Source organism: Ailuropoda melanoleuca, chromosome 2 (assembly GCF_002007445.2).
Source record: "Ailuropoda melanoleuca isolate Jingjing chromosome 2, ASM200744v2, whole genome shotgun sequence".
Lineage (NCBI taxonomy): Eukaryota > Metazoa > Chordata > Mammalia > Carnivora > Ursidae > Ailuropoda > Ailuropoda melanoleuca.
Genome location: NC_048219.1, coordinates 194,674,469 through 194,691,023, shown reverse-complemented (window position 1 = coordinate 194,691,023; position 16,555 = coordinate 194,674,469). Strand labels below are relative to the sequence as shown.

General features: G+C 48.6%; 1 protein-coding gene across 11 annotated transcripts in view; it reads right to left on the bottom strand.

Annotated features, from left to right (window-relative positions):
• AGAP1 (ArfGAP with GTPase domain, ankyrin repeat and PH domain 1) overlaps positions 1-16,555 on the bottom strand; it is a 546,965-nt gene that overhangs the window by 265,135 nt on the left and 265,275 nt on the right. For all 11 annotated transcript variants that reach the window (XM_034655451.1, XM_034655453.1, XM_034655455.1 and 8 more), the window contains 3 exons: positions 8,613-8,740; positions 7,287-7,442; positions 446-538 (listed from right to left, as the gene is read on the bottom strand). In XM_034655451.1, coding sequence (XP_034511342.1) covers positions 446-538; positions 7,287-7,442; positions 8,613-8,740 — 377 coding nt within the window. The remainder of the gene's footprint in view (positions 1-445; positions 539-7,286; positions 7,443-8,612; positions 8,741-16,555) is intronic.

Below are 16,555 nucleotides of genomic sequence, written 5' to 3'. Positions count from 1 at the left end.
CCTCGTTGTTACAAACCAGCCTGAAACAGTGTTCAGATGTCCGTCTGCGAGAGCAAATTAGGGCCACATCGGGCTATTCCTGTGATCACAAGGGGCTCTTGTACGGCGATCTGATTTACCCCTGTCGACTGGCGGCCAGTGGCCCAATCAAAGCCGAGCTACAAAGGCAGCCTTTGAAGCCAGCTCAGCCTCGAAACACACTCCATATGCAGCGGGCAGACTGCACTTCATTAGATCTGTTGTCACAGTTTTCCCTCTTCTTATTCTAATGACCCTATTTTAATACACACAGGAACCTCTTCTAACTGATGTCAAGTGAGTGACTTGTACGTTCATCAACAGAGCACATCAAACAAACCTTGGCGCACGAGCCGGCATCATAGCAAGGAGAGACCCGAGGTGCATCTCCAGCTCCGGGAAGGGAGAAAAGGGGGAAGCTGCATACCTGTTTAATTGGGATGGCTCGACCGCTCCCGATGCTGTCCGCGCGGCTCTCCAGGCCTTTCTTCTCTTTGTCTGGGTCACTCCCTTTCCGAGACTGCAAAGCAAAAATAAAGTTAGCATTTGGGTAAGGGCTGCCGTGGCTCACGGATCTGCTGGCCTGCCCTCGTCCCGACAGTTACTGCGGATCCCTATCCGGAAGCCACGGACGACGCAGGCGTGGGCACACACAGCCGAGCAGCGAGCTGTTGAGTACTTCGTTCCCACTGACCCATCGTTTTACGGAGAATTTTCTAAACTTTCCCCCCTACTTTTCCTCCACAAAATTACCTTTTAATTCCTTCTTACAGGGCTCAAGATTCAATCACTAGAAACCGATGGACCGTATAGGGAAGTGACGCCCAACAGGAAAGCACAGTCTCAGCCGCAGCTAACCGAGCCGAGGAGAACGGGCCTCGCGCGGCTTGCTGGGGAAACCTTCCACACACACGTGTACGTAGAGTTAACGTCTGAAGGATTTTTACGTTCTACGAACGACGGAGCAGAGCAATTTAACGGTGCAAACTTCATTCGTACCAAGGTGCCGGGAACTTTTTTTTTTTTCATTGCTTCTGGACGGTTAGAAAGCAACACATTCAAAGTCAAACTAGCATTACCACACCACAAAAAATAACAAAGGGGGAAAAAAGTTGAAAATCTCTTTTTCAACAACACATCAGTACTTGGGGAAAAATGAGCAGCTCCGTCTGCCAGTGCGCAGAACAGTCTTCTTGGCGGCGTTGTTGACATTGTGTGACCCGCCCAGGAGCGGGCAGGCGGCCACGTGCCACCCAGGGAAGCCACGACCCCGAGCGCACGGCGACTTCAGGAAGCGGAAGGAGCACCAAAGCTCAGCCTCCATCTCCGGACGGCACGAGGAAGTGTGAGCACAGTGATTTTCTGACAGATTTATTTTATTATGAGAGAAAGACCTGAAACTCGTCCTCCTTAATAACTGTGCTGACAAGTGACAACTTCACTCCATTACTTTTCAATGGGAACATTACTCACGCAATATTGAAAATGGAGAAATATTTTCATGTGCTTTTCAAATCTGAGATGATATATGAAATGAACAGACTTCGTGGTGTCCAGTGCTGCAGCGAGGAGCTAATGGAATCCAGTTTCAAAGGGTGTGAGACAGAGTAGTCGATTTTTTTTTTAATATTAAAAGGGGCAGTGTCACGGGGTGTAAGAAAGTCCCCACCATGTGAACTCCGACGTGGCACTTCAGGGAGCATGTGTGCTCATTAGCAAACAGCCCACTTTGATGCGTGTGAGAACCGACATTTACTGAACACCTACTATGTGCAAGGCACTGTCCGCTTTTGTTCTTTAGGGTGGTAGAAAAGCCTGGAACGAGGTAATGGGAAATGAAAAAGCCACAAACAGAAAGTTGCAGAAAAATGTAAGACAGAGTTTGTCCGTGTGGGCTGGGAGAAAATGGGAAATACTTAATGATTCCTTGTCATGAATTTTAGCTACAGGGTAGGGGCTCCCTTTTCTCTTTAATTAATTCTTTAATTAATAATGTTCAGTTAGAGCTATGAAATAGCCCTCAAATCTCCTTCTGCCACATCTTAATGCGCGGGCAAACTGGAACTTCAGGTTTCTATTCGTAAAAGAAGATTGAAAGCTCCCAATGATGATACAAAAAACCTGTTGTTTTTTTTTTAATCAACAGAGGTCATTAATGGGACTCTGGGAATTTGATGAATTCCAAATTTCCAAATTTGAAAATCCACCTTCATTATTCTCTGTTAACCAGAATAATTAACAAAACAAACATAAAAAAAAATTAACATCTTCCTCAAGGCAGCACATCTGCCCCCCACCCAGTCTCTCTGTTCTCCGAGCAGGACTCCCAGATTCCAGGGAAGCAGGCTGCCAGAGGACCAAACTCTGTCTGATCGCATGCACTGACGTGAATGACCGTGAAAGTTAGGAAGACTTCACCACCAAAATGGCACAGAAATTCCCTGACGACTATAAGGTTCTGGCGGAGAGAGCCAGGACACAGACGTTTCAGGGCGGGTGCCGTGCTGAGCTGCTGGCAGAAGGGTCTGCCGCACCCCCGCCCCAAGATCACTTCTCCCCCCACCCCAGGCTGCGGTGCCTGCCAATGCAACGGACACCCAACTGCACGGAGACAAACCCTTAGACAGGAAACACTGTGGCACACGTAAATCTGCAGTGAGATCTCCTGAGTCTTCTGCTAGCCCGGAGACCACATTGCCCACAGCACATCCTTCTGCTCGTGCTGAAACCGCTCCGTGAAATCCTCCGGTACAAAGCGGCTCTGGGCACCAGCTGTGTGTGTCACGAGTGACGGTGCGCGGGGACCAGCCAAACGCCCGCAACTGGAAACTAACAAGAGTTGACTGCGCTCAGCGCGGGGGTCAGCGGTGAGCCCGGGGAGAGACCGTGACCCTCGCCAGCCCCGAATACGGAAGAAAGAAAGGTTAAAGATAGTCTCGTTATCACCTCCTTCTTTGCACAAATGTTTACCTTTCCCCACGTGATGCAAGAAGCCATGGAGGGACACGCCATCAACTACCTGGGTACGGGGACAGGAAGCAACGCTGCCAGGAGCCCGCACTATCACACAGAAGCCTGCTTTCCCCCTTCACCCCACTGTGAGCCTTTGACTAGGACACAGCGTGACAGGACCCACGCTCTCCTCCACCACAGACAGAACACAAATGGTGCTGTTCATACCGTCAACTTTGCTGCCTTATTTTTACAGCGGGTTTCTGGGGATCTTTTCATACTGTGCTTACCGGGAATGCTTGGCTGTTTAATGGTATCGGTGGGCATGATGGGGAGCTTTTAAAAGGATCATGTAAATGACAGTGTTATTTTAAAGTCTGAAAAGCGGCAAGGCAGTGCCCAGGGATGGACTTGTACTAGAGTAAGTTTAAGATGTGCATATGGATGATAAACACCAAATTCAAGGTGATGCTGACCCTCAGGCAGGAAGCCAGCCGGGCTGGGGAAGGGGGGGGTGGTGCCTATATTTAGGAGACACACCTGGAAGCCTTCAACTTTTACCCAAGATGTGTGATTTCTTAAAGTAGCAGCAGCCGCGGCAAAATGAGTGCATTTGATGAGTCCTATGTAAGTATGTGCCTGTGTTTTTTATTCCTGTCTCTGCATGAAAATATTTTGTAGTAAAACATTTTAACCACGTGTACATTGGGATGACTACACTAAGTTAACCCCTCTAAGAGTCTACATGACAAAACCAAAAATTGAATGGACACAGCCTTTTAATATTTCTTTTTCAAAACAGTGATTTTTTTCCCAAAGAAATCAGCAAAACAAGATATAATTTAGCTTTTGATTAATTCCTACTGCAAATATAACAATTTGCTACTACGGGAGCGATTTGAAGTTTGTTCTAATTTGTGAAGAGTGTATGTGATTTTTGTCTAAAAATGTGCGTATATGCAAATAAACATCTGGGACTGCAAAACGTGAGCCCAGAGTGGTACATTACGGGTCTAGTTTATAAAATTTATAAGTGCAGTATTTGAAAAATGATGTGTGCACTACTTAATTAACTCTGGCCTCTTTATGACGGTCTAATAAATAAGGTGGACAGTGCTCCTTCCTCTAAGTGTTAGTCCCAGTCTGCATGGATTTTTACTAAGATTGTTAGGCCTAGGGCATATCTGTCCTCCTACTAGACGTTTTTTAATAAACACACATTTCCCCAATTTAAGCCAATAATTACCAACAATTGCCAGGGATGAAGAGTCTATGAATTTTACATATTTAAAAATAGGTGCAAACTTGTAATAATGAGAATTTAGTTTCTTAATTGCTACAATTTCAAAACTAATTTGCCTCTTCTCATTCCTTGGATGACACTGACATCTAGTGGAGTTCCTATTTCTAAGATCTTGAACTTAAAAATATCCACACATCACCATCAACCTCACCACCACAGTTTTGTTCAACGCCAAGCCCAGTAATGACCCACATTTGGGTCCCACCCTGGGATTTTAGCCTTTTTCCTTAAATGCCATGATGCAAACCCACTGTAGTGTTTGCTTCTTTCATAACCCAAATTTGTATTCCCTTTAAGAACAGCTGCATGGCTGGACTCAATTTCTGAGACGGTTTACTCTCAAACTGTTTTCCAACACTGAAAGAGAGAGAGTAAGCAGTGACAATGCCCAGGTTTACAGGCAGCTGTGGCATCATCACACACGTTAATTATGATATAATTAATGGGGATTTTCAATAACCATAAGGATGGGTTTTTATTGGCTCTGTACATCTCCCGCCCGGCCTGGGCAGCTGGGGGTCCTGGCCTGTTTTTGGATGCCTGGGCACTGCACGCGCATTCAAGCTCAGCCTGGAGAAGCAGGGCGGGGCGGGGGGGGGACACTTAAGCCTCACTTTGTTCTCCTCTGCTCCTCCTTCTTCTCCAAAAATACTTTGCCTGGGATGCGGGTTGACTTTGGTAAGAACTACTCCTGACAGACAGGAAAACCCATCTCTGAAGACAGTAGCGGGGAAGAAGGTATTCGCTAATGGAGTTATTATTATTTTTGATTCCTCTTTGCCTTAAAGTTTCTCCTTTGTATGCAACCTGGGTTGTCATGGTTACCTAGCAGGCAGGGTCCAGGATAATGTTTTCTGGCACATTCCAACTCCAGAGCCACCTTCTGAAGAGTAGAAATGGGTATGTGCTGCAGCTCCCTCTCTAAACAGCCCTCCTTTAAAAGAGACTTCCTAGCCTCTCACTTCTTTCCTTAGAATAGAAACCAAAGCCGATGGCCAGTACACATGGCCCCTGGAAGGTGTGGTGAGCCTGCGTGTTTTCTCCCGACAGGCCCTAACAGGTGTGGCAAAGATAAACAAGCCCCCCTGGTCCCCGTGTGGAGCCCTCCCTCCGCCCAGGTACACTGGCGTCCCGCTCACCACTAACCATCTCTGGGCCTTTGGAAATTGGATTCCCAGGTCCATGAGTCACGAGTGAGCTGGCAGCCCGTTCAACGGGTGACACCTCAGCAGGCGGAAGGCCCCGGCCTGGGGGCAGAGAAGTGCGGCCAGTGTTGGGCGAGCTGGGAACTGCTGTTACTCTTGGTGTGTGAATCATTTCACAAGAAAGCCTCTTGCATCATGTACGAGTTTAGAACAAGATCACGCATTCCCCTGCGTTCTGTAAGCTGAACACCTCCCTCCCTGTGGGTCACACAGTCCTACAAGTGCCTTTGCTTATTCACACTGCCAGAAATCCTTTCCACAGCTGCAACGGTGGCAACACAAAATTGAAATCCACGCCACAAAGACACTTCATCCCACAAAGACACTTCACCCTAATGGGGGATTCTTCCAGCAGCACCACTCACAGAGAATGCTGTGGTTTCCAGCTCAGAGAGGCTAAGGAACTTGAAGGCTGGGGTCTGGGTCTGGTCTGTCTGGTCCTCGCTCGGCAACCCCAGCAACAGCGTCCGTCAGAACCGACGTGGCCAAGGGCAATCAGCAAAGGAAAGGGAAGGGTCCATCGGCAGCAGATCTTGGCAATTATGACTCTCCAATGGGAAAACTGCCTCGAACACGGTAGGAAAGGCATGGGGGTCTACTGTGCTTGGCAGCTACATACAACAGCACAGATGCCATCTCTAAATAAGGTGGCTGGTCAGCAGGGGCTCCCAGCCACCCCTGCAGAGCCTTTCCTTAGTTCAACACGGGAAATCCTGGACTCATCTTCAACTAAGTCAGCAGTAATCACCCAAAAGGAGAAGTCCAATGGTTTAAAACAGGGCACTATTGCCATCAGGGGCCAGATGACTGTGCTGCATTGCTGACCCGGGCTTGCAGGATATTCAGCGGCAACCCCAGCTGCTACCCGTGACTAAACCTGGCTCCCAGTTGTAACAACTCAAAATTTCTCCAGAAACTGCCAGGTGTCCCCAGGGAGCAAAAGCTGTGGTTGAAAAGCATATACTTGTAATGCACGGTCTGGTCCCAGGAGGGAAAATGTTCTTCTGAAGTCAAACGACTCCAGTCACAGGCCAGCAGTTTTGCCTGCAGCTCTGGGCTCAGCCACAGAGCTGCTCGTGATTGACTGGTAATGTCTGCTGGGTGCAAGGGAAGGGATGCGGTCGGAGCACTTTTGCCTCCTCACTAGTTTAGGGGTTCTCTGCATCCCCACTGCCCTAGAGAGCTTTTAAAAACCACAAAGGCCTGGGGCCCACATGCAGATCCTGACCTCATAACCCTAAGCCCAGAGAGGTGAGCTGCAGGCTTAAAATGCTCCACAAATGACTCTGAAGAAAGTCCAAACGGAGAGCCTCATGTCAAGGAGCCTCTGAGAGGCAGTGAAGGTTCCTGGTGCCGAAGCCACCCCCCTTCCCCCCCGTGGCAAATCCTCAGACACCCCAGCCCGAGAGAAGGGGGTCCGTGCATCACAAGAGCTGATGCAGCCCATGGGGAAGGTTAGAGGCACACGTCTGGGAATTCTGGCACAGTTTTGTCATCTTGTACCCAGAGTGAGAAGTCTCTCGCTAGAGACTGGGACAATCACGAGATAATAAATACCTTCATAGAGCCCCTCACTCTTCATTTTAACATATGCATCTGAACTCCCTGCACACGGAGAAACTCACATTCGCCTCAGTACCCAAACCGTTGCTTCTCATCATTTCGTTAGACTTACACAGAAATCAGTGCTATTCTCGTTAATTTAGTCTGGATTCTACAAATAACACTAAACCATCTGGAACTAATAGACGGACAGTGGTTGACGTTCTCCGAATCACTCAAATTTCTTCCCCGGGGAAGATACTCACGGTGAAGAGGTTGGAGCGGCGCTTGGACTGCTTCCGGACAGGCGTCGGCGTGTTGGCAGTGGGAGGGACGTCGATTCGCAGTTCCTTCTGGCTGGTGCTTGGTGTCGACGGGACAGAGGAGGAGTAGTCGCTTAAGCTCCCACCTCCGTTACTGGTCTGAAACAATGGAAAACCAAGGTTTTACTAACAACACACTCCAGGACCCTCACGCCACCACCTTTGCGGGGCCATAAGTGACAGGTGAGCAAGTCACACTGAAGGGAGGCCTGACAGGTCGGACTTGGCTAGTTGATTAGTATCAAGTAAAACATGGCCTCATTCTAGAACATACCAATCATTTCATAAAGTTGTTTTTATCTACGAAAAGTGACTTGAGAAAGAGAAGTCTCAGTCATTTGATTTAAAAATTGGGGGGGGGGATTAAAATGTAATTATGTTCTATTTCCTCTGAAAGATGAAGGGGTCGGCTGAACTGAATGGGCTCCAATGCTCCCTCACGGCTGAAATCAGACATGGAAAGAGCACTTTTTGGCTCAACAGAACCCAATGCACACTCTGAAAATCTGAATACTTTTGAAGACATTTAAAGATTCACAGAAAATGAGATGCCTACAGTGGAGACAGCTACCATCCTCCAGTGCACCTTCACAGGCCCCTACCGTTAATGCCATCACTTTCTGACTTCCCCAAGGAAAGTGGAAACACCATACCAAACCCTCTCGCTGTACCCTTTTAAAAAAGTCCAATATAACGCCTGCCGGAGATATGTTAATTAAAAACACACACGCAAGCAAAACCAAGTCAATGGTTTCCTTAGCAGGCCGTGAGTCTGGTTCTTTAAAGTGACAATTATTTTGCTTGCTTCCAAATACATAATTTGCCAAAATGTTACTCTGGAAAGATGTAACCTAAGGGAGATGGTAATTACAGTTGAGGGCTGCTACCGAATTTAAGCACATAGTGGGATTAGCCGCTGAGGTTTACCCGCAACTGTTCAACCCACGAGCGGACCCGAACCAGGACCAAAGGAGGGTAATTTAAATCAACAGCAAAGACAGCAGTGCACACCTCGAGCCTCCGCCCAGGCCAGCATGCCTTATAACACAGGCAGCATGAAGACGGAAACACTGAAAAATGATTCCCATAAAATCCACTTGGCCACAGCAGTTTCTCAAGGAAATGTGAAGTCAATTACCAACATGCTGTTATTTATAAAATTGAAAAGACCAAAGGGAAAAAAAAAAAAGATCCAGCTCAGAACTGGCTCAGAGAACCCTTGGGACCAGCCGGCTCCCTGGTTCTGCCGTGCCTTTCCGCCCCACGTACCTGGCTTATGTGCACGGCGGACACCTGTGCCGAACAGACGGACGAGTGGCTGGGGGAGTTGGGCAGCGACTTGCAGGGCCCGATGGACAGCTGCTGCTTCTTCCTTGTGGCCACAATCTTCTGGGCAACTAGTGGATGGGAGACAAAAGGGATCCATGTGAGGCTGGTTTCCAAATACAGGGAATGTGGCAGAGACCGCTAGCTGTCCCCACGATCCACTACTCCCTTCCTCCACAGTAACCGAGCTCCTGACTTTGGGCTGGGCACGGGACCGCCGGAATACACATGGCATTTCGCAGAGCCTCCTCCACCTTGTTCTCTTGCACCTCGGCTAAATGCGGCCACGCAGGCAAGCGCTGGCTGGCAGGATGACAGGCGAGGGGTCATGTGGCAGCTTCCAGGAATCTTCCTTGAGAGGGCTGCCCTTGGCCCGTTTCTTCCTTCCATATTTCCCTTTCTTGCTGCTGAAAGTGCACAGATGAGAGCTGCAGCCTCTGCAGCCATGGTGGGGACAGAAGCCACGCGTGGTAGGGCAAAGACAGAAGGAGCTGGCCTTCCGGCTCCACCAACTGCCTCAGGAGCCCTGCCCTGACCACCTCAGAAGCCCTGACCATCAAACAAAACAAACAAAAATACACACCTGTCCCGTTCAAATTATTCTAACATTATGATTTTTTCCAGTTACTTGCAGCAAAAATAATCCTAAATAAAACAAGGTAATTTAACCAACCCCCTCCCCATTGAAAATCAAAAATCTATTTTTTGCACAGCCTCAAAAATCACTCTTAACTTTACAAGCTACTGCATAGGACATGTAATTATATCAAAGACTTTATTTAAATACATTACTACACACATCGGAAGTTTATCTTAATCAATACGAATCTAAATTCAACCAGCCATAACTTCTCTTGGCAAATGGGCTCGCTGATAAAGCATGCTGCATTTAATTGGAAAGGAAGTCCGCAAGAAGAAAACTCTTCCCACACCGACAGGTGTCACTGCAGAATAACTACAGCTTTTGTCTGAATAGATGTGTGTCTTTGGGGACCGGCTGTAATGAAGTTCGATGGTGTTCAATCCTTGTCTTGGTCCCGAGAGCCGCTATCTTTAAAGACGCCCATGCAAAGCAACATGCCGTCGTCCCCAGCGATAGGCTATAACATTGAAGGAGCGCCACAGTGTCCGCAGTCTCTTTTCGGAATGAACAAAATTTTAATAGGGAACGGGTTTGTCCACAGCTTATGGCTTTCCTCTAAATGAATGTGTAAATATGATGAAGCGAAAATGCAAGATGTAAAAAACGGCTCTCAGAGACGAAGAGCAGGTTCATTAGTCACATCCCGCCTCCAATGGGCCTCTTACCCCGAAAGGATGATATCAATTAATTTATCTTCCCGCAGTGTATTGATCACAAGCTTCATCAGCTAATCATGCTTAAATTACAGAGGAATATCGCAGCATTCTGTCATTTCAAAACCATTGGCGTATCGATCTGGGGTCTTTGAAGACGTATATTAGAACATTTTAAAAATCATTATGTGAACTCAGAAATAAAATCTAAGCTCAGATTCCAACAGCTGCAAAGGGTCACGCAGGCAAAGTGAAATCCCAAGACCAAAAGTCATGACTGTCGGGGTGATCGCCAATGGACTTTTACTTTGAGGAGGGAGAGAAAGGGGGTTTTTGATGATCAACACAGAGGCATTTTTGTTTTACTCCCAGCCTCAGAGCTGCTACTCTGTTGGATGACCGCACACGCTAGAATCCTCCAGCTCGCAGAGAGCACACAGAGCCAGAATGGAACGCAGCTAGGCTGTTCGGAGAGCTCCGTAGTTATTTTCTGTAGATGTTTTCTGTGTGAAAGGTAGATTTGAGAAACTTTCTAGGACAAGTCAAATGTGTTATAAAATCTTCATTTTATGAAATTCTACGTGCAAATGAGCATTCCACCTCTCCTGGTTGGAGGCTGGAAGGAGTGAGCTCATGGCCACAGAGAACGTTTTTACACTGGGCTTCTCCCCGAGTGACAGACAGCTGTACGAAACATGAGCCACACGTGAAGTACTTAAATTCTTCTGTTTCATTGTTCTAACACATCAATTACATAAATCGAAGCGACAACTTCCAAGAACTGTAGTGTCCTGTTTTTACTTGACTAGAACTTTTATTCCTGTTTGTTCTATTTTCCCACCTCCCCCATAATTTTTGTCTTCCTGTCTCGATAAACAATTGGCAAAGGGAAATGATTTACAAATATTTTGTCCTAAAATATAAAGACTGCTGGGCTCTGTGCTGGGCATGGAGTCTGCTTAAGGTTCTCTCCCTCTCCCTTTGCCCCTCCCCCTGCTCACGTTCTCTCTAATAAATAAATCTAAAAAACAAAAACAGACCGCTTTAGAGCCCTAGGATAACTCATACAAGTAGGGGAAAAGTAATGACGAGCAATGCAAGCATGTGACTCCAGAGTAAGAACAGCAAGAGAGGATGGAGAAGGCCAAGTGACTGTCTTATAAGGTGTGGCCATCCTCCCCGCCAGAGTGAAAAACAAAATCTCCCCTCTGGTTAACTGCTGCTGTTGTTCCTTGCTGAATGCCCCAAGGATGTGAAACTGAGGGGTGGTGTCTCTGTGTGCTTCACTTCAACACTTTCCAAGATGAATCGTTCAGCTGTGCAAAGGCTATGGTGACCACTGCCTGCCAAGATGGTGCCATGGTCCATCCCTCAGATGACATTGCTAAAGCCAGGGTGAACCCATAGGAGCCAGCCCCAGGGTAGCTAGGATGGAGGGATGGATGGACAGAGGGATGGAGGCACAGATGGATGGATGCACGGGTGGATGGACGAGTCCGCCTCCCCCACAACAACTCACAGGCAGTGGGATGCCAGAGGGAGGCAATGCTCTCCTGAACATACTATAATCATGAACGACTCATGAGGTTTACAACATGGAATGTTCACAAGATTTAAAACATTGAATATTACCCCAGATTCTAGTGGCCGGGCGATTTTTAACTATCAAGCTTTCTTCTACATTTGCTCATTCAACAAACGAAGCATCTTCCATGTTTTAAATAAATACATAGATGTGAATAAATGAGTAACACAAACACAATCACTTGAGCTGAGAATCTGGAATCGTTCTCATTAAGGAGGTGCTGTTTTCTCAATTTTGGTGACGTATTTTACCATTTGGTGACGTAAGCTACACCTAAGTCCTCAACAGTATCATCACCTGTACAGTGAAATGTTTGCTCTTTTACCCAACACTGCTAATCCAATTTCATTAGCATCCAGATATTTCACACTAATGCTATGCTCCATGTTGTTTTAAAAGTCACTTCCTGGGGCGCCTGGGTGGCACAGCGGTTAAGCATCTGCCTTCGGCTCAGGGCGTGATCCCGGCGTTACGGGATCGAGCCCCACATCAGGCTCCTCCGCTATGAGCCTGCTTCTTCCTCTCCCACTCCCCCTGCTTGTGTTCCCTCTCTCGCTGGCTGTCTCTATCTCTGTCAAATAAATAAATAAAATCTTTAAAAATAAAAAATAAAAAAAAATAAAAAAATAAAAGTCACTTCCTCCATAATTTGGAAATTTTATTTGGATAACAGATAAAAGATCTATCTATAATCAGGGCATAAGGGGCTTCTGGGGGCTGGCAGTGGCCCCCACTTGATGTGAGTGATGAGTTTGAAATCATTTTTTAAACCACACTTAATTATACTTTCATATACATATTTCCATTCTTCCACTAAAAAGTTTATTCAAGAACTACAGCAACAAGAAAAGTGAGTTGCACATTTCCTTTCTCCACAAATGTAAGATTTCCTACTGTAAATGAGCACCTTTAATTAGTGATAAAAATAAGATTCACCGATCGTTCCCAAATAAGACTTCATTAAACCCTGGCATGATGCCCAATTTCTGCTCTGACTTTATTTTTTAAATCATTTGCGCTGAATAAGGGAAAGCACAAGGTCTGGTGACAGTGGGAGTCAGGCCTGCCTCTCCCCCCACGCTGTATCCTGTCGTTGTGGCTTATACCTGGACCACGGGCCACGCAGTCCCGTCTACTAACTCGCTTCACCCGCACAGCTCCCGGCGCCATGGACGAGGCTGATAAAGCAGACGGGGCACTGGGATTTGGGTGCCGCTGGCGTGGCTCTGTCGCGGGGGCACTGCCACGTGGCAACGGAACAGACTTCCCCACCAGCCTCCCCACGAGATTCTACCTCTTCCAGAACAGGGACTATGTATCCTTTTACTTTGAGCCCTCACTTTAACCACGATCTTCATGGTTTACTTGGATAACAGGTAAGAGAGCCAGCTTGGTGACCAGCACCCAGGATATGCTCGGCCGATGCTGGTTTGGTCAAGCTGTTGGCCAACCTCTGTTTCCGGACTGTTCCTCTGTTCCCCTGACCACTGCAGCCTGGCTCCATCTCCACCCCTGGGACAGAGCCTGTCACTGCCAAGGCCACTGGTGACTGACTAGAGGCCATCATCTAACTTGACCTCTGTGCAGAACCTGGCATGGCTGATGGTTCCCTCCTGTCCTGATTCACCCGTCCTTCCATGACACTGACTTCTGGCTTGCCTCCTCTTGCCGGAACGTCAGCCCCCTTCACTGCTCTTTACGTGTGGGTGCTCCCAGGCTGCCTTCCTCAGCCTCCCTAACCTCCACACCCTCCAGCTGGCCAGTCTGCTCCACCTCACGGCCAGTGGCCCCCAGATCTGAAGGACAGCCTTGCTTTGAACCCTTCTTGCATTTGAGAACCACGTATCTTCCCTGGGATGGACCTCAGAGTCCACGTGGCCCATGCTGAGCCTCACCTTTCTGCCAACAAACTCCGTGACTGGACCCCCACCAGGGATGGCCAGAAGGGACATGACAGATGACTGATCCTACCACCAGAATCTCAAGTTCTGCACCGCCACTGCCTCAGTCCAAGGCCTCATTCTTCCACGGCTGGTTACGGAAACAGCTTCCAAAGCCGACTTGTTCCCTGCAGCCCCGAAAACACAGTCCACTGCAGGCCAACCCTACCATGGCACCGTTCCGCTCACCGTTCCTCAACAGCTCCCGGCAGACAGACTTTACACCTGAAACTCCTGAGCGAGATGGCCTGTCGCCTACTTTTGTTTCCTCCCACAGAGAGACTCCCGCCGCCCCAACACTCCTGGCCTCTTTACAAGCCCCCCCTGCAAAGGCGCCGGCCCCACTGTGAGAAGCGACTTCTGTCTGGCAACAGGCTGTCCCTTCTCAACCCTGCAATCTGGGAGCCAGCGTGCTCGGAGCTCAAGGAGGAGCGGGGGGCTCCCGCGCTGCCTGGAACCTGCTGGGCAAGACCGTCTGCCTCTGGTTTCCACAGAAGGAAGCCCAGATAAGCTTCAAGCACGCCCCTCTCCACCTCCCATCCCCTCTCAAGCCCCACCTGGAGCCCCACCTCCCCTCACCGTCCAGATCCTCAGTGGAGGCCCCGCACCCCCAGTACCCTCAGGTGCCAGCATGGCTCCCTCGGAGTCTCCCCACGCTGTGCGGTGGCACTGCTGCACGTGCACATGGTCAGGGCCGTGCTGAAGGGCTCAGCTCTACTTTCCCCCTGGATCCCGAGCTCCTGGCATACAGAAATCACTCAACAGACGACGATGTAATAAAGACCCCCAAGCCTGATGTGTGACGGTGCACAGCAGGTCTGGCCTCCTGCTCTCTTGCAAAAGATGGCAGGGACCAGGGGCTGCCTTTGAGCTGCTGTTTGCAGGCACCGCCTGACTTCTGCGACATCCAAAATTAAGCTTTTTTGTTTCATTAAGGATTATGACATTTTTGGCATAATCCAATAAATGTTAGTAAATTTAATCAGCGAGGCTATCTTCTCTGGTTTAAATGATTTGCTTGAATTAATCAATTAACAAGAACTTTTGACGTGGCACACCTGTGAGGCAGCAAAGACAGGGACAGAGGCAGGGAGAGAAGAGAGAAGGATGACCTGGTCATCGAGCTCCCAACCCAGGAGCGGGATCCTCTTCACACCACACCAGGGGCTCCAATGTTTCCACCAGAGATCACCGGGCCACTGACAGATCTGCTCAAATGCTCCTCTGGGCAGCCCTCCTCCCCAGTCTCTCCTTCACTGGTGATTTGCTCAGACACCCTGCACAGGTCCTGGGTGGCCAGGCTCCGAGGTGACCTGTCCCTTCACCTCCCCTCATCCCAATTCACTGCACAGTGCAAGAGAGGTACCTAGCCGACAGAGTTTGCAGTGTTGCACTATTCAATATTCCACACTATTACATCCTTTACGACGTCCACTTCGTCTACGTCGGCACGGCTGTGTACACGCCACAGCCTCTTCTGGAGTAAGTGGGGCTCGGGGGGCCCCCAGCGCACTCAGGCCGCGCCGGGAAGTAGAGGGTGGCAGGGAGCAGGGAGGAGCCGTGGGCGGCACTGAAAGCACGTCGCTCGAACACTGAAAAGCCCCAGTTGGATGCCAAGTGGGCATTTGGTGTAAATTGAGCCAAACTTGAGGAAGATGATTCTTTAGCTGCTGTGGAAAGCTGTATGCGGCACGTTGAGACCAATAATGGGAGGGAAGGGAGGAGGGGGGGAAGGGAGATGAAAAGATGGAAAGCCCAGCCCGAGTAAGCAACGAGAGATGGGACTTTAAGTATAAATGAATCTAAGAAAAATAGTATTTAAAATGTTTACAACAGACACACGTGTAAAAATCAAGCAGCATGAGACTAATTTTACTCCACGGAAATATCTTAAAAGCAGGAACCGAGGACGAGGCCATGGCATGCGTCTCCTCTGTCCCCGAAGGTACCGTCCGGGGCTCCTCTCACTGAACGGCTCCCTCCCTGGAACCACGGGGAGAACTCCCATAAATAACGGAAGCCACCAGGGGTTGTAAATCTTCCAGTAACAAATAAAAGATCCTCTAATGTCTCAACTCAGTTTTAAATTACAGTTCAGCGATCATTAAACTATCTTATTAATTAAGAAGAAATTAATTACCAAATTATCTATGTGGTTCTGAATTTGTGACTTCGTTAGGAACGGAAAGAAATCTGAGGTGGGATTCTTCTCACCGTGAGGATGTGAGTGAGCCAATGTGAAAGGAGGAGTATTCGGTACTGCTGGTACCCCCTACCCCCTTCTCATAGATTTGTTTTCATTTATTTTTTTTTTTAAGATTTTACTTACTTATTTGACAGAGAGCAGCAGAGGGAGAGGGAGAAGCAGACTCCCTGCTGAGCAGAGAGCCGGATGTGGGGCTTGATCCCAGGATCCTAGGATCCAAAGGCAGATCCACTCAGGTGCCCCCAGACTTGTTTTCGTATTATCTAAGTTTTGAGTATAGAGGGAGCTACGCCAAAAAAACAACTAAAATAAAAGAGAGAGAGAGGGAGAGAGAGGAGAGCGGCGAGGAGAGGTGCAGCCATAATGGTCTCTCGGATTGTCTGAGGCTTGATGACATTAGTGAACCAGAGGGACCCACAGCCTGGCACCTACACACCCACGGAGATCCTGCCAACCAGAAAATACAGTTTGCTCATCTTCTAAGATGATGGGTCAATTCCGCGGAGTTTCCAAGCCATTCTGGAAATACTAGATACCAAGCTTTATTTACCTTCCTAGGACCGACGTGTACCTGACACTCCAAGTCCCGGCCAGCCAGGCACACGAGTGAACAGATGAATCTGCAGTGCGGGTGTGGGGGGGTTAGGAGAGAAGGCAGTGGGAGAAGCAGCTTAAAAGGGCAACTGGAAACACGTTTTTAAGGATGCAAAGAGGAGTGGGCAGCATGGGCTTGATCCTGGGCCAGCAAAACTACTCACAGACTGGAGTGCCAAGACCTAGACTTCGGAAGGACACCTGGTGTGGAAGGGGAGCTGCGGGTCCTCTCCATCTGGATGTGGGGGGGAGCATGGGGGCTGAG